Below are 18,547 nucleotides of genomic sequence, written 5' to 3' on the forward strand. Positions count from 1 at the left end.
TGGGAGTGATCCTCATTTAGCCAAAGTAACTTTCTACTCAATTCAATTTAAAAATATCAAATATCAATAACAAATGAATTGTTGAGCATTATAAAATGATAGAGAGATCAAAAAATAATCAAGACACATTCCTGCTGCCTTGGAAGTCACAAGCCCAATGAGGGAACACATACACTCAGTTACTCACTCAGAGGATGACTGCAACTAAGGATATCACAGAGATACCCTAGGAAAGGTAATTGTTGACCATCTCTATTGGGCCTTGCTGTGTAGTCAGACTTCAAAAGGGAAAAGTATGTCATATATTTGGAATCAGTTTCATGGGGTAAGGTAAACATCCAAATGTCCACTCCAAAGAGAGAGAACTACTTCCTTCTTTTCTACTCCCCCTTGCTCTCACACTACCTCCTTATTAGTGGTATTCGGACACAGAAGACATGTTTAAAAATAAGTAACTGGAAAGACAGTATAGGGTAATAGTTAAGAGCTCTCTGGCTTGTGACCTAGACATTCCTAGATTTGAAATCCAGTTCAGATACAAGCTGTGCTATCACTGACAAATGAATTCACTTTTCTAATTCTCAGTTTCCTGCTAAGCAAATGAGGGATGGCAGTATAATCCCTATCCGCAATGGCAAAATTCAAAATGCTCTAAAAATTGTTTCTTCCCCTAAGTTTGGCACAAATTCATCTTGTGGCAAACTGTGACTTCGACTGAGGTGAGGCTACTCAAAGTCTTCATTTATCCCTCTTAGTGAGAGTATACATACGTTGAAAGCAGCCATATTAATGTATTTGAATATGGGGTACTTCCCAGACCTCATGGGGTATTATAGAATATATATGTACCACAATGCCTCTCTAAAATCTGAAAAATTCAGAGTATAGTCGTTAATAAAGTCATGCCTAAAATAATCAAGTGCTTAATTCTAGAAGTGGGAAATGGAAACAAACATATGTCTTTGGAGGTTAATAAAAGTGCTGAACTATTTACAACAGCCAAGACATGGAAGCAATCTAAATGTCCATTGACAGAGGAGTAGATAAAGAAGATGTGTGGTACATATATATATACAATGGAATATTAGCCATAAAAAAGAACGAAATAATGCCATCTGCAGCAACATGAATGGACCTAGAGATTGTCATACTGAGTGAAGTTAAGTCAGACAGAGAAAAGACAAATATCGTATGATATCACTTATACGTGGAATCTAAAAAAAATGTACAAATGAGCATATTTACAAAACTGAAACGGAGTTACAGCTGTAGAAAACAAACTTATGGTTACCGGGGGAAAGGGGGGAGGGATAAATCGGGAGATTGGGATTGACATATACACACTACTATATATAAAACAAATAACTAATAAGGACCTACTGTATAGCACAGGGAACTTTATTCAATGCTATGTAATGACCTATATGGGAGAAGAATCTAAAAAAGAATAGATATATGTATATGTATAACTGATTCACTTTGCCGTACACCTGAAACTAACACAACATTGTAAATCAACTATACTCCAGTTAAAAACGAAGAAAGAAAAGTGCCAAAAGCTGAGCAGCTATTTTCCACTGGAATCCTTGCCAGGAGTCTTATTGTGTCAGGGGTTCCCAAGACCACCTCCAGTCTTGATAATTCACTAGGAGGACTCATAGGACTCAGCATATAGTGGTACATATGGCTAAGATTTACTACAGTGAAAGGATATAAAGCAAAATCAGCAGAGGGAAAAGGCACATGGGGTGAAGTCTGGTGGAAACCAGGTGCAAGCTTCCAAGAGTTCTCTCCCAGTGGAGTCACACAGCATGTACTTAATTCCCCAGTAATGAGTTGTGACAACACGTGAAATGTCGTCTAACAAGGAAGTTCATTAGAAACTCAGTGCCCAGGGTTTTTATCAGGGGCTGGTCATATAGATATCCTTTGCCTAGCACGTTCCAAAATTCCCAAGCCTCACAAAAAATCAGGTGGGTATTCAGCACAAACCATAATGTTGGAGCAAACCGTTTAAAATGTAAAACAAGTTACTTAGCAGTTAGGGTGGTAGAAACTCTCCTGAAATTTAAGTTCCCAGATGCCAGCCACGGGCCAGCCCTGTAAAGCAGGACTCTCTAAGGCAGGCCTGCTGTGTTAACTTCTTTTTGCACATTTGCCTTCTGCCTCACCAAATTATCTTGTCCTTGCATGGGGTCCCTGAAACATCTCCTTGACTAGGTCCTCTGGCCCTTCAAACAAATGCCACTTTATTGATTTTCTCTCTTTGGTCTCCAGAGTCCCTCCTAGCCTTGAAGAGACAAGGCAGCCAAGCCTTGAATGTGTGGCTTTTCTCCGTAAGAAGAAAAGCTTTGGACCCCTTGGCCTCAGAAAGGCTTGCTCGGGGGTCATGCTGGGACGGCCTAAGGCCACAGGATACACATCCAGTCTGTCTTACAGGCTGTTGCTGCTCCCAACAAGCCCCACCGACCCATCTGTGGTTCTCGTCTGTAGGAACTGATTTCCAAGACAAGCCAGTGGCTGTAAGAATTATTCCACCAGCTTCCTTCTCCCCAGCATGTGCTGAACCCTGCCTCAAGGACAAAGAAACTCGAAGCAGTAATTCCCTTCTTCGGCCAATAATCCTCTCCTCTCTTCCATTCTAGAACTTGGGAAGATGAGAAGAAGAAATGAATTGTTTGTGCAGCTGCCATTTTCTTGTGTCTTTGTGTGAAAATCCCCATTCATCTGAGGAGGAATCTGCTTCTATCTCTATGTTTGAACTAGGATGTAGTCAAACCAATATAGGTGATCTCTTCTCAAGGCAAAGCTCCAATCCCCCACCCTCGTAACTCCATGATTTAAGTCCTTTGTCTAAATACACAGCTCTGGGAGCCCATGTGCTTTGGGTGTGGTAAGTTATATGCCGCTTTATGTCATGAGCTCACACTTTCCTCTTTGTCTCCTTTGAAGCTGGCTTATGCTATATGTATATCTATCCATCTATCTATCTATATATCTTTATATTATATCTTTCTTTTATACTGCCCAGTACTATGATTAAGTTTGATTAAAAGTATATTTCTTTTGGAACTTCCCTGGTGGTCCAGTGGTTAAGACTTCACCTTTCCAACGCAGGGGGTGTGGGTTCAATCCCTGGTCGGGGAGCTGAGATCCCACATGCCTCGGGGACAAAAAACCAAAACATAAAACAGAAGCAATGTTGTGACAAATTCAATAAAGACTTTAAAATTGGTCCACATCAAAAAAAATCTTAAAAAAAATTTTTTAAAGTATATTTCTTTTATATATTGATTCTCAAAAGACTGAACATTCTGAAGTGTTTTGTCAACATTTTCTAATATATGCAATTATTTCCACAAGAATTTGGCCCCCAAATTTCCTTTTTCTCAGCTACTTACTGCTAGCATTTTGAACTTCTTAGATTCCAATCTATCTTTCCATGCTGCTAATGATTTTTCTAAACCCCAATCTAACCAGGTCTCCGAGTGGGGGCTGGTCAATAAAGTCACATCACCCATAAAATAAAGCCCTGTTACCAGCCCAGGATACAAGGATCCTAAGGACACTGCTTGTGCCCAACTCTTCACCCTGTACTTCTACCTGATCTACCCACAAACAAGTTCACCTGAGATGTTAATGCCAATCCCAAACAACAATCCTCTCACAACAGTAGTTGACACATTAGGAAATTCTGAGACTTCTGTCAGTGCAGACAGGGTCGGGATTAGTGTTCAGGTAGGTTAGTGTTCAAATAGCAAGACACTCTTGGCTCCGAATCACACACAATTGAGAAGTTTGTCACATGCAGCCCATAAGGGACACAAAAGGAAGACATGACATACAGTGTTCTGCAGGCCACACTCTATTATCATTTTCTTAAATAGAATAATTATGGTTTGTGGCTGACTCCTATGCATTTACTGAACCCATTTATCATCTTTCTAAGCATAGTGCGATTATATCTCCCAGGTTTACTGCAGTTATATGTGGCCATGAGCCAAATTTTGGCCAATGAAAAGTAACTAGAAGTGATGTGCATCACTTTTGGGCTGAGGAATTAAGAAGTAGGTGTATCCTCCCTATGCTTCTTTTCTCCTTTTGCTAGATGAATGGAGAGAACTCTGAGGATCTAGAAGAGGATGGAAGGAATTTGAGTACTTGGATGACCAGGTAGAAGGCTATCTGACAACCAGGAACACCTGATTGGGTTTTAAGTTTGTGGGTTCTACTGAGCATCAAGGTTTTGCAGTTTGTATATTACGGCAGCTAACTTTACTCATCCTAACTGATATAGGGATTTTTCTGGAAAGTATAGCCATGATTAACATTCTGCAAATAGTTAGAAAGAAACCCATTGAATAACTATCTTTCAACATCTTCCTAAGGCATTTATAGAGACCTATGCAGGGAAATCTCCTCTTTCAGCTGCATATCTTAAGTTCCATGGTAGGGTTGAAATACTGTACCATTTATTTAGTTACTGTATAGTAAGTATGTATTACATCTCAGGTACTAATCTTTATTTTCTAAAAAGCTTGCAAAGTTTGGCGTTATTTTCATTATTCTATGGATGAAATATCTGAGGTACAGAGAACTCACAAGGCTAGTAAAAAACAGAACTGAGATTTGAACCTGATTTGCCTCTTTTTTGGCTTAAAACAGTAGCAATTTATTTTTTCACAGTTCTGGAGCTTACAAGTCCAAAATCACGGTGTTAGCAGGGTTGGTTCCTACTGGAAGCTTTGAGGGAGAGTCTGTTCCATGCTTTTCCCCTAGCTTCTTGTGGTTTCCCACAATCCTTGGCATCCCTGGATTTGCAGAGGTACTGCTCCTCTACCTCTGTCTTCACATGGCATTCTCCCCTGTGAGTGTCTGTGTCTCTGTTTTCTCTTCTTATAAGGACACCAGTCATACTGGTAATCCAGTATGGCCTCCTCTTAACTTCGTTACATCTTCAAAGACCCTATTTCCAAATAAGGTCACTTTCACAGGTATCAGGAGTTAGAACCTCAACATATCCTTTTTGGGGGGACACAATGCAACCCACAACAGGGATGTTTGGGCTGTTACAAGGACTAGGGGCACAACTGGCATTTAGAGTAGGAGCCAGAGGTGCTAACTACATGACTCCTAGCTAGGAGGCCACACTCTAATCTGGGAGCTTTAACTTCTATTGAAATGGGAAAAGCCAAAAAGAGAGACAAAGGAAGACAAAGAAAGCCTACTCTCCCAACCACAGGAGCTGAAACTAGTTATAAATCAGAAGTGCTGTGCCCCAGGGTTATAGGTTCACTGTGGGAGCCTGACATTAGCTCTGTATCCTTCTCTCTGATCTATACTCTTCTTCTGGGAGGCCTGGAAAAGTCCACATTTATTCCCAAAGCTACTAGGGATACAATGCTGCCAATTTTTGCCCTCTGGTAACATAATAGGTATTGAGAGGCCTAATTTGATTCTTCACTTTAAAAATGTCTGCACTGGTAGTCCAGAGGAAAATTATGTTTAATCCCAGAAAACAATTTTAAAGGCATTTTTCTTATTTTTGAAAAGACAAGGAGCTTAAAGATCCTACAGTCTAACTTCTTTCCTTGAGAAAAGATTATGTTCCATTTGTTTGGAGAAAAAGAAGAATTGAGCTCTGGCCAGGAATAAAATGAGGAGTACCTATGAGTGAGTACTTATGATTTTAATTTCAGAATGATGACCTGCTGTCTGATGACTCAAAGCATTTTCAGAAACCTGGTCAAGATGATTCTCTTACTTCCTAGGAAAGCAGGCAGAATGACTTACTTCATACACACCTTCAGTCGTTTTTTTCCCAATGCTAATTTTAATTTTTAAAAGTAAAATTAATAATACTAACAGATGTCATCTTTTCAGTCCTTTATAACTTTGAGAATGTTCATTTGGAGGAAGAACAGAGGAATTTATTTTAAAGTCTATTTTGTCTGATATGAATATTGCTACTCCTGTTTTTTTTGATTTCCATTTGCATGGAATACCTTTCTCCATCCTCTCACTTTCAGTCTGTATGTGTTCCTAGACCTGAAGTGAGTCCCTCGTAGACAGCATATCTATGGGTCTTGTTTTTTGTATCCATTGAGCCAGTCTATGTCTTTTGGTTGGAGCATTTAATCTCCTAGACCTGAAGTGAGTCCCTCGTAGACAGCATATCTATGGGTCTTGTTTTTTGTATCCATTCAGCCAGTCTGTGTCTTTTGGTTGGAGCATTTAATCCATTTACATTTAAGGTAATTATTGATATGTATGTTGCTATTGTTATTTTCTTATTTTTTTTTATAGGTCTTTTTCTTCCCTTCCTCTTTTGTTCTCTGCTCTTGTGTTTCTTGCCTAGAGAAGTTCCTTTAGTGTTTGTTGTAAACTGGTTTGGTAGCACTGAATTCTCTTAGCTTTTTCTTGTCTGGAAAGCTTTTGACTTTTCCACTGAATCTGAATGAGAGCCATGCTGGGTAGAGCAGAGGAGTTTAAATGATGTGCTTTTCAAGAACCTAGAAATAAGGGAATAAGTCACATCCTGAGAGCTTAACTTGTAAAGTCTTCACACAATGAGTGAGCTTAGTTAGAAGTCACAAACTCAAATGCTAAATGGGTCAGATCAGGACAAAACCTGGAAGAAGCCATACAATAGGGAGTGGTGGGGTTTGGGACAAATTGGGAAGTGTATGCACCATGTAAAGTGGTAGGTTTTTCTCAGTTCTCATTGATTCTGCCGTGGCAAGTTCTTCAAATTTTTCAAAAGGAACTATGAAAATGTATTTTCACATGGCCTATCTCAATTTTAAAATGTTAACAGTTTATTCATATATTTTAAAAATTGGTGAAAACCAAACAGAATATTTTTATGGGTTGCTAATTTGCAACATTTGAGGTAGGCCATTGGAAGTAATAATGCAAATGAATATAAATGAGTGACTAGAGAGTTTGTGAAACACTCTAAAATGCCAAGATGAGGGTAATCTCAGGATCCAGGAAGGACAGGAATGTGACTCCATTTTAAGAAGCCGAAACTATTACTGGCATTGGGACCTCTTCTGGAGAAAGCCAGTGTGTCCAGATAGGGGAAAAACAAGGGTAGCTGAGGAAAAACAAGGGCCTAAGAACACCAATTTGGTAGTTTCATCTAATGTAGATATTAGAAAGGTATCCCGAACATGGGATAAGAATGATTAATCAAGCAGAAAAAAAATAGTTCTTGCTCCCCTCTTTTATTCATTTAACAATTATTAATTGCATTCTTTTGATGTTCTAGGGATTTTGCTAGCTGTACTGATTCTCATGCTCAAACAACATATGGTGATTAATTTGGTTTCCCAAGTTTCCTGACAGAGGAATAATGTGATGGTCATTATAAAATAATATTCACTACCATATACCTGTATTTTCACATACTAGCTTATGCACTGGTGTTTGCAGAGTTTAGAAGAGTCTGTATCCCCAGGTCAGATTAGCTCTGGGTATTCCAACAGTGTTTCTGAACTGGTAATGCCTAGGAGACACCACGGATCATGACAGTTTCTCCAGGGAACCACAATTCTCTGAGGCCTTGTCTGAGTGTATGCTTCCCTTCTATAAGAAGCCATTAAACTGCAGCAGGCTGAGGACTTTCGCTTCCACTCATGAGGATTAACTACTACAATATAAGAAACAGCTGTTATCAGCACTGGACAAGAGACAGTGCAAACCTGTGACACCGAGAGGAAAGAAATAAATGAGGTGGGCCCTAGGAGCATACCAACTCATTGCTTCTAGGCAGTTCCCAGGCTACAGTTCAGGCAGGGAGAACAAAAACAGAGCCTAGTGGTCTTACTGAGCTGGGGAGACAGAGATTGAGTAGGGAAGGTGAGTTAGCAATTATCTATGGGGCAGAATACCAGAAAGGAAGGAGCTATACTAAAAGAAAGCTGCAATATCAGCAACAAGGTCCCCTCTACTCTTGACATGCATGGGGTGAAACTACATGAGGCTGCTTGGTAGCTAAACAATCCTCAGAGTTCACAGAGGGCCAGAAGACGTTCACAATCCCACTAGTCAGAATGCAGAGTATTATAATACATAGGTATTATAAGAGGACTAATACAGGTGATGCCTTAGTTGTGGACTATTGTAAGTCTCTGGACTTACAATAAACAAGCTAAACACAAGTTTCAAAAGGATCAAACAGGGCTGCAAGTTAGTTAACTGCATGCCTGAACAAAGTCCAGCACTAAAGAAACACAACAAAACCCAAAAACTCAACACTTTCCAGCACTGAATAAAAAATTACCAGGAGTGCAAATTAGCAGGAAAATAAAACCTATAACTAAGAGAAAATTCAATCAATCTCAGACTGACAGCCTAGAAATGATAGAGCAAGGATGACAAAACAACTACAGTTGGCCCTTGAACAATGTGGGGGTTAGGGGTGCCGACCCCCATGCAGTTGAAAGATTCACATATAACTTTATAGTAGGCCTTCCGTATCAGCAGTTCCACATCTGTGGATTCAACCAACTGCTGATCATATAGTACTGCAGTACATATTTATTGAAAAAAAATCTGCATATAAGTGGACCTGTGCAGTTCAAATCTGTGCTGTTCAAGAATCAACTGTATTATAAATATGCTTCATATGTCAAGAAGGTAGATAAAAACCTGAACACAATGGGGAAAGTGATAAAATATACAAAAAGATCCAATTGATTAAAATCTGAGATGAAAAATGCAAGATAGGAAAAGAAAAATACACTGGATAGGATTAACAGAAGATTAGCTTTTTCAGAAGAAAAATCAGTGAACCTGAAGACAAATCAACAGAAACAATATAAAAAGGAGCCTGGAGAACACAAAGACTAAAAAGACTGAAAAAGGGTAACCAAAGTATAAGTAACCTGTAGGACAATATTCAGTGGTCTAACATACATGTAATTGGAGTACTAGACAATATGATTCTGGAAAATTTTCTAAGAACATGCAAGACCTGTACATTGGAAATCACATAACATTGCTTAAAGAAATTAAATAAATGAAAAGCTAAATGACATTCATGGGTAGAAATACTTGAAAGTCTTCAGTATTCCCAAACTGATCTATTGATTCAACTAAATCACAATCAAATATCAGCATTTTTGGGGGGTAAAAATTGACAAGTTAATTCTAAAATTTATATGGAAATGCAAAGGACCTAAAGCAGACCAAACAATTTTTTAAAAGAGGAAGATTTCAAAGCTTACTATTATGCTATAATAATCAAGACAGTGTTATTACATAAAAGTACACATATAGATCAAACAGAAAAAAATTTCATATATAGACCTATACATGGCCAACTGATTTTCAACCAAAATATGCCAAGAAAATTCAAGGAAGAAAAGGATAATCTTTCAGCAAGTAGTACTGGAACAACTGGATATCCATATATGCAAAAAAAATGGATCTGACCCTTACCTTACAGTATATACAAAAATCAACTTGAAATAACTCATGGACCTAAATATATGATCTAAAACTACAAGCTCTCTAGAAGAAAATCTTAGGGACCTTGAGTTTGGCAAAGATTTCTTAAAAAAACAAAAATCACAGAATAAAAGAAAAAATTAAATTGGAATATATCAAAAGTAAAAACTCTTGCCTTTTATTTTTCATTTTAAACTTTTATTTATTTATTGGCCATGCCACAAGGCATGTGGGATCTTAGTTCCCCAACTAGGGATCAAACCTGTGCCCCCTGCAGTTGGAAGCATGAAGTCCTACCCACGGGACTGCCAGTGAATTCCAAGCACTTGCTTTTTATTTTTATTCTTATTTTATTTTTTAACACGTTTATTGGAGTATAATTGCTTTACAATGGTGTGTTAGTTTCTGCTTTATAACAAAGTGAATCAGTTATACATATACATATGTTCTCATATCTCTTCCGTCTTGCGTCTCCCTCCCTCCCACCCTCCCTATCCCTCCCCTCTAGGTGGTCACAAAGCACCGAGCTGATCTCCCTGCAAGCACTTGCTTTTTAAAAGATACCATTAAGAACATATAAAAATGAAAGCCACGAACTGGGAAAAATATTTGCAAACATATGTATGCTAAAGGACTTCTACTCAGATTATATAAATAACTCTTTTAACTTAAAAATAAGAAGACAAGCAACCCAATAACAAATGGGCATTTGAACAAACACTTCACTAAAGATGTGCAGATTGCAAACAAGCTCACGGAAAGATGTTCAACATCACTAGTCATCAGAGAAATGCAAATTAAAACCACAATGGGATAACACTATGTACCCTAAAATTATAAAGACTAATAATTCCAGGTGTTTGTGAGGATGTGGAACACCCGGAGCTCTCATATAATGCTATTGGGAAAGCACAACGGCACAGCTACTTCAGAAAACAATTTTTTATAAAGTTAGACATTCCCTTATTCTATGATCCACCAATGCCACTCCTAATTATTTTCCCAGGAGAAACAGATACAAAGACTTTTATGCAAATGTGCAAAAAAATTTTATAATAGCCGTTAAGTCTCAGCTGTATTCATAATAGCTAAAAACTGGATTGAATCCAAATGTTTATCAACATTTGGGTAAACAAATGGATAAAATGAATAAACAAATGTTGGTATATTTCAGGCAATGGAATACTATTCTGTACTATAAAGAACAAAGTACCAATATATGCAACAATATAAATGAATCTCAACAGCTTTAATCTTAGTGGAAGAAGCCAGAAACAAAATGCTAAATACTGAAAGACTCTGTGTGTATGCAATTCTAGAACAGAGTAAACTATAGTGATAGAAAGCAGGTCTGAGGTTGCCAAGGGGCTGACTTCAGAGGCTTGAAGAAACTTTCTGGAGAATGAAAATGTTCTATGTCATCATTACAGTGACGGTTACATGACTATATACATTTGACATAATGTCAAAATGTACACTTAAAATCACTGGATTTTATTTTATGTGAATTATACCTAACTAAAACTGATAAAAATGTCCTATAATCCTATCACCCAGAGGACACCACCATTAATATAATATAAAATACCTTTGTTTAGCTCACAGGAAACATTTTGACCAGGCCCAACTGTGAATGGCTGCAAGTAAGAAGAAATTAACACATCTCCTCCAGAGTCTGTCCAGAACTAGGAAATATCTACAATGACTTATAGCCTTTTTTATTCTTCCTCCTCACCTCCCCTCTCTTTGTTCTACAAAAGAAACTAGCATTAAAATCCAGGCAAGATAGTTCTTTGGGACACCAGTCCACCATCTTATCAGTCTTCTGGCTTTTTGAATAAAGTCACTATTCTTTGCCCCAGTATATCGTCTCTCGATTTATTGGCCTGTCATGCAGTGAGCAGTAGGACTTTGGACTCGGTGACGCTTCTACGCCTGAAATCACACTTTATTTGTATACTTTGTATCCTATATTAAAAAGAGTTAAATATAGCTTTGTGTTACATTATTATATGCTTGGAAAGACGATTTTTAATGGCTACTTATAATTTCCTTAACCATTCTATTGTTGGATATTTAGGTTATTTCCAACTTTTGTCTGTCACAAACAACTAGAGCAAGGAAAAGATATTTATGTATATGTTTATATATGTTTATAATATATTTGTTTTTTAAAAAATTTATTTATCTTTACTTATTTGTGACTGTGTTGGGTCTTTGTTGCTGTGCACGGGCTTTCTCTAGTTGCAGTGAGTGGGGCCTACTCTTCGTTGCAGTGCGTGGGCGTCTCATTGTGGTGGCTTCTCTTGTTGCAGAGCATGGGCTCTAGGCATGCGGGCTTCAGTAGTTGTGGCACGTGGGCTCAGTAGTTGTGGCTCGTAGGCTCTAGAGCACAGGCTCAGTAGTTGTGGTGCACGGGCTTAGTTGCTCCGTGGCATGTGGGATCTTCCCTGACCAGGGCTCAAACCCATGTCCCCTGCATTGGCAGGCAGATTCTTAACCACTGAGCCACGAGGGAATCCCAATATATCTTTTTTTATTCTGTAATTAAGATTTTCCCTGACACCCAATTCTGCATGATGTTTTAACTGAGCACTGGAACAGCCTTCTTCGTGGCTACCTGCTACCTATTGGTCCCCACTTTCACCCCTCCCCACACTGTTGCCACAGTTGCTTCCCAAACACAACTGATGATGTCACTCCCCAGTTTACAACTTCAGCTGGCTTTCTGCTGCCTACAGGGTGAAGCCATGGTTCTCTGTTGTGGTACAGATGTTGTGTGATAAACAGAACTCAGGCTTCAACATATACTCTGTTATGGCTGAATTGTGTCCCCCCTGCAAAACAATATGTTGGTGTCCTAAGCTCCAACCTCAGAATGTCACCTTATTTGGAAATAAAATCACTGCAGATTAACTAGTTGAGTTCATACTGGAGTAAGGTGGGCCCTTAATCTAATATGATTAGTGTCCTTATATAAGAAGACCGCCATGTGAAGACAACACAGACACGGGGAGAATGCAGGTGAAGATGGGGGGCAGAGATTGGAGCCATGTTTTCTCCAAGCCAAGGAATGCCAAGGTTCGCTGGCCAGCACAAGAATCTAAGAGAGACACATGGGACAGATTCCCACACAGGGTCTCCCAAAGGAACCAACACTGTTGACACCCTGATTTCGGACATCTAGTCTCCAGAACTGTGAAAGGATAACTTTCTAGGGTTTTAAGCCACCCAGTTTGTGGTATATTGTTACAGCACCCCCTAGGAAACCAGGACACATTCTATGTCCCTAGCACATGTAATGTCTAAGCATTCCTTTTCAGAGTTTTGTTCACACTGTTCTCAGCTCAGAATGTTATTCGTACCTCCCCCAACTCCATTTATTTGCCTGGCAAATTTAAGACTTGGTTCCAATATCTATTCTTGGGTAAAAGCTTTTCTGCTTTTCCTTTTTGCCTCAGCAAGTTGGCTGCATGGACCCTCACTGTCTCTTTATAAGTTGGACTTAACACCTAGCATTATAATTACCAACTTCTGAAAGCAGAGATCACACCTTACTCATTTTTTAGGTATACCCAGTGCCAAGGGACAGTGAATATGCACGAATGTCTCCTGAGTAATGAAATCTTATAACATCCTATAGGAGGTGAATGCCACAGTGGACATACTTCAGAATGACTCCGGAGTTTGGCAGACGAAATCTGGTTTAAAATCCAGACTCCACCACTTACCAGCTGCTGGGTAATCTTAGGTAAGTTGCATAACCTCTCTGAACCTGAATATCCTCATCTATAAGATGGAGATAGGAATTTCTTCCTGGTGGGTTATGAGAAATTGATGAGGTATCATATGTGACTGCACCTACACACCTAGTAGGCATTTAGTAAATGTATACATTTTCATTTTCTGAATATACAATCACCGTTTTTCGTTGGATATAGAGATAAGATTATAAAAATTAGTGTAAATATCTAAAAACAAAAGGCAAATTATTATAAAATTTATTTTCAAAAAATGAGACATACTTCGTTCTTAAATTACTGATGGGACCATATGCAGAATCTTTGAATTTGCATTTAAACAACCGCCATCTTGCGATTTTGATTGGAAAGCTCTGAGGACCTCGATTTGTCTGTTTACTGGGGATAATTTAATTTTTGGCAACACTTGAAAGAGAAAAAAAAAGAAAAAAAGAAAACAGAAACAAAGGACAGCGAGATAATATGCTTCCTGGCAAGTCTCTGCCAGTATCAAACTCCCTAATGACTCATTTTTTTTTCCCCTAGGGAGAGAGCTAATTTAGACCATAATTGTCTGTCCCTTGAATCTTTCTGAACCAAAATGATCATTGACGAAAGAGCCACTCTGATTCAAGCCCTAGGCTCACAGAATAGTCCCTAGGAGGCCCTGCATCACACAAGTGTGAACAGGAACAAAGGTGGTGGAGTTCTGTCAAGATTTCTAACCCCACACAAAGGCCCTTCCAGCAACTACAGACTGTTTCCAAATGGAGCCTTATTGTTTCTCTGGTGAACATACAAAGCAAAAGGCAACAAAACAGACACACCAACCCCATCCCTTCTGAGGACTTGTAAACCCCTTAGATCTGTTCTCATCATCTCCATATCTAGCAATTTCCCGAAAATAAAGTGCATTTGTTTTCCTAAATGTTGTAACTTGTCAACTGTAAAGGATGATCCTGAGACCATTAAACCAAGCTCCGTTAGAACTGATACGTGTTTATACTGGGCTCGGGACAAGTGTAACAGTCCTTTATTTTAAAGTTCAGATCCGTGAAACAGAAGCAAACAGGATTACAGACAGCACATGGTCCTAGCAGTGGAGTGGAGGAGCTAAAAGCTTGTCTAGTTTAACTCTTGCCTTTACCACTTTTTCTAGCTACTGCCTCCATTTTCTCATCTATCACATGGGAATAGTAATATTCCCTTCCTCAAAGGTTGCTATACAGATTAACTGAGATGATACTGAACAATGCTTAATATAGCAAGGCCTCAGTAAGTGTATGCTATTATTCTAATTATCACTGTTATTGGCTATTCTAGATTTCTGCAAAAGGCAAAGCCCTATCTACAAAGAAACACCTGGGGTAAATGATTCTTTTTCTCAAACTGGGAACAATACAAGATTTAAGTAATAAGTTGTCTACGAAGACAAAGCAATTCCAAAAATGAATTATTCCAGGCTTGCGTTGCCTGGAATGGCCCTAAAATGTTCCCTTTGCTCAAAGGTTATTACAAAACATCTATCAGCTTCTTACTGAGTGCCCTCCAAGAAACAAGGACTGTCAGACTCCCAGCCCACCTACTTGCAACCTCCATGTTCCAGGCAATCACTACCAGTCCACTGAGGTTGGCAGAGATAAAATAATTAAGTCTGTCTGTTATCCCCAGTATAAGACATTCCAACTTGCAAGAAAGGGATGCCATCCCCTTTACAGTGGTGGTACTGGGTGAGGGGTGGAGATGACAACCTCTACCTTATAGACTATTATCATTCTACCAGAATTTTACTTCTTGGTAACTGTGGGAGAAGAAAATATTATTTCAGCCAAAGTATATGTAAAATTGGTGGAACACTGAAATGGATAAGGGAGTTTTGTGTGTTAATTCTTCTGAATACCACTCTCTCTACAGAAGTATTAACCTATTACACAGTAGACCAAAACAGAGCTTCCCAATATGTATGCCAGGAATGGATTATAGGTCTTCCAGAGGTGATAATCCCATCAGTTTTGGGGGAGGCTAAGGTTCTTAGGGCAGTATTATCCCTGACCATGAGCAGGTTCCTTCATGGACATCAGCATGCTGTGCAAATATTATCATTTCCTATGTGTGTCATGACTTGAAAAAGTTTGGGAACCACTGGTTTAGGAAATGAATACATTTTCCAGAGCCTCCTCATTTGTGATCATGGCAAAGCTGAAGTACTGGATGTCTTATTATATTTCATGATCATGGTTACCTATACTAATATGTTCTAGAAAAGCCAGATACACATTCTTGACCTGAAATGTCATTCCTGTAACCAAAACTCTATTATGGTTAGCTTCCTTTGTTTTCAAGAGATGCAGTAAGGGGTAGCACAAATAGTGAGGGCTTTCGCAAGGTCCACCAAGGGAGGCAGAAATCCCATGGGAATTAAAAGACTGGACATATTCAGACAGGATATGCAAGCCAGCAGCTTGAGAGACTACAGCCACAAGACACCCTGGGTCTTCACCCTGATACTCCCCTAATAACATGACTTGGCCACATTCTTTCTTTGCTTCTCTTGGGGGACTGTCTTGCATTTTCTCCCAGATGGCTACCAGTTGGCTTCTGTACCCTCTATTCTAATTTTTTCCACTAGTTCTTTGCTTCTGCTTACTTCTAGGTTCAATTTCTCATCAACTCAACCTGCTCATAATTCCTCCTGGTCCCCAATTCTACCTGCTGGTCAATCTCAATCTCCCTCTCTCCCTTCCTCCCTCCCGTTTCTTCCCTCTCTGCATCTTTCAGTGCCTGTTTCTACTGCTAACTCTCCCGTGTCACTCCACATTTGCCAGTCCACATTCTTAAGAATAAGACTCTGGGTGGCATTGCCAGCTCCTGTTTGGGCAGAACCTTCTCTCAGGCCACTCACCAACCTATGGTTTGACTATTCTTGGGACAAATGCCCACTGGGTGAAAGGGGCTGGAGTCATAGGGTTCAAAAATTTTTCTTCAACAGAGCTGTGGTGGGTGGGACAATTTGCTTTTGAAGAGCTCGAGGTAAAGAAGGCATAACATACTTAGAACAAACCTCCCAAAGAAAACAAGGTTTTATATTTCTACATGCCAAAGAGACCATTTAAACATATTTGTTGTCTTATAAAGAAACTCTTTTGGTAATTTTCTTCTCTTTCCCTTCTTTTTTCCCAATCCATCCATTTATCCATCCATCCATCTAATGAATATTAATCTCTCTGTCTTCAAAAGAAATGCATAAGGTTTTCCATGACCATAATAGTCCTTGAGGACCATGAACCTATTAGGGGAGAAAAATTGTGTATGCAAATCATTATCAGTGCCCAAAGAATGGCATAAACCAAGTGCTATGGAAATTCAAAGGAGGAAGACATCTTCTGGCTGGAGAAGATGCCACTTCAGCTAGGCCCTGAAAGATGGCAAAGATTCTGATATTCATTCCATACATAAGGAACAACATGAACCTAAGCTTGAGTTAGTAGAGTTCTATAACCTCAAAATTCAGATTTTGGCTTTTTAAGTTCTAGAAAAAATGCATAATCATTGTCAAAAAATTCAAACCAAACGGAAAATATATAGTGTAAAAGGCCTGACTCTCATCACTGTCTACCTACCTTTCCGCGAAAGGTAACCTCCTCTCCAAAGGTAACCGCCATTCATCGTTTATTATGTATTTGTCCTGACTCTTTTCTATACTATTAAATTAGAGCTCTATAATTATTTGACTAGGAAGATATTATTAAACCCATTTTACCAAAAAGTGGGTTAAGTTACTTCTTTGGGCTAAGGAATTCTTTAAGTGAATGTTCCATCATACCTTGTTATTATAGGGCTATTGGCTTGAAGTGATTTAGAAGGACTCAATTCAGTATTGTGAGTAGATCTTGTTTATGAGGAGTCATTTTGACCAGAACTGGAAGAAGCCTAGAGGTGGGTACTCACATATTAGATGAAAAGATTCCACTCACAACAGAAAGTCCTATATATACTGAGATGGGTATTCAGGTGTCAGCAGACCTTTTGGTATACCATAGGCTTTATTTTTGTCTCCAAGAGAAGGTGAATTTTACTCCAATAATGGAATGCTGATGAAACTGTTGAAGGCTTAAGAGAAATAAGACATGTTCTCCTCTACAACATCACTTTTAAAATAAACCAAATGAATTATTTATCGACTTGTGTCTAATACAACAGCCAACTGAGTTTACTCAAGCTTCTTCCTCTCATATCCAAAATCAGACTTCAAAGGAACAGATCATAGAGCAGATGATGGGAACAACTTATACGAATGTAGAACACTTACCCCAGACTGCCATGAAAACAGCAAAGAAGACAGTGGCTCCATTGTCAAAAAGGTGGGTTACCTGGGAACATTATGAGTCACAGTTAAACTAATTTCCTATATATAATATTGCAATTCACGTTTTTTTTTTTTTTTTTTCACGTTCTGTAAAAATAGCTCTGACAATGCAATGAATTTGACAGGGTTTCTTTGGGGGATATTCCTTTTGGACCATAAGGAAGAAGGGATTTTTTTCTGTGAAATAGTTTGGATATGGAAAGGAGAATTTGTTCCATTTATGTGGCTATCACTTAGTTGAGCATTTCTCAGCAGCCCCAATGGTGCTGTTAAGAATCTCCTTTTGCACACTATAAAAACTAATACACATGCATATCTCATGTGGATAGATTTATATTTAAGACCAGGTAGGGGGCTTCCCTGGTGGCACAGTGGTTAAGAATCCACCTACCAATGTAGGGGACACGGGTTCGAGCCCTGGTCCGGGAATATCCCACATGCCGCAGAACAACTGAGCCCGTGCACCGCAACTACTGAGCCTGCACTCTAGAACCCACGAGCCACAACTACTGAGCCCACGTGCCACAACTACTGAAGCCCACATGCCTAGAGCCCGTGCTCCACAACAAGAGAAGTCACCTCAATGAGAAGCCTGTGCACCTCAACGAAGAGTAGCCCCTGCTCGCCGCAACTAGAGAAAGCCCTTGCACAGCAACAAAGACCCAACACAGCCAAAAATAAATAAATTAAAAAAAGAAAAAAGACCAGGCAGGTATTAATGTTGCTGCTGTAAAGGTTTCTGATTTCCCCAGCACTATTTTTAATGCTTCATTTATTCTCTTTGAAAACATGGCCATTTTGTGTGTGTAGTTTTGAGCAAACATTTTCTGGGCTGCCCCCGGACTATGGCATTATAAAGAAGAGCAACCCATTAACACAAACCACTTCTACCTTTATTAAAGCCTCGGGTAATCACTACATTTACCTCTTACACATAACACAAAGACAGCTAGCAAATACTTTATTGCTAGAATAATATATTCTA

At 39.1% G+C, this 18,547-nt stretch overlaps 1 protein-coding gene across 1 annotated transcript in view; it reads right to left on the reverse strand.

Annotated features, from left to right (window-relative positions):
* The window catches only part of ANO4 (anoctamin 4), a gene marked incomplete at its 5' end in the record, with an annotated part of 223,755 nt that overhangs the window by 70,438 nt on the left and 134,770 nt on the right, over positions 1-18,547 (reverse strand). Inside the window, one exon of the mRNA XM_024732131.1 lies at positions 17,506-17,566. Coding sequence (XP_024587899.1) covers positions 17,506-17,566 — 61 coding nt within the window. The remainder of the gene's footprint in view (positions 1-17,505; positions 17,567-18,547) is intronic.

The sequence above is a fragment of the Neophocaena asiaeorientalis genome, unplaced genomic scaffold (genome assembly GCF_003031525.2).
Source record: "Neophocaena asiaeorientalis asiaeorientalis breed wild unplaced genomic scaffold, Neophocaena_asiaeorientalis_V1.1 scaffold418, whole genome shotgun sequence".
Taxonomy (NCBI): domain Eukaryota; kingdom Metazoa; phylum Chordata; class Mammalia; order Artiodactyla; family Phocoenidae; genus Neophocaena; species Neophocaena asiaeorientalis.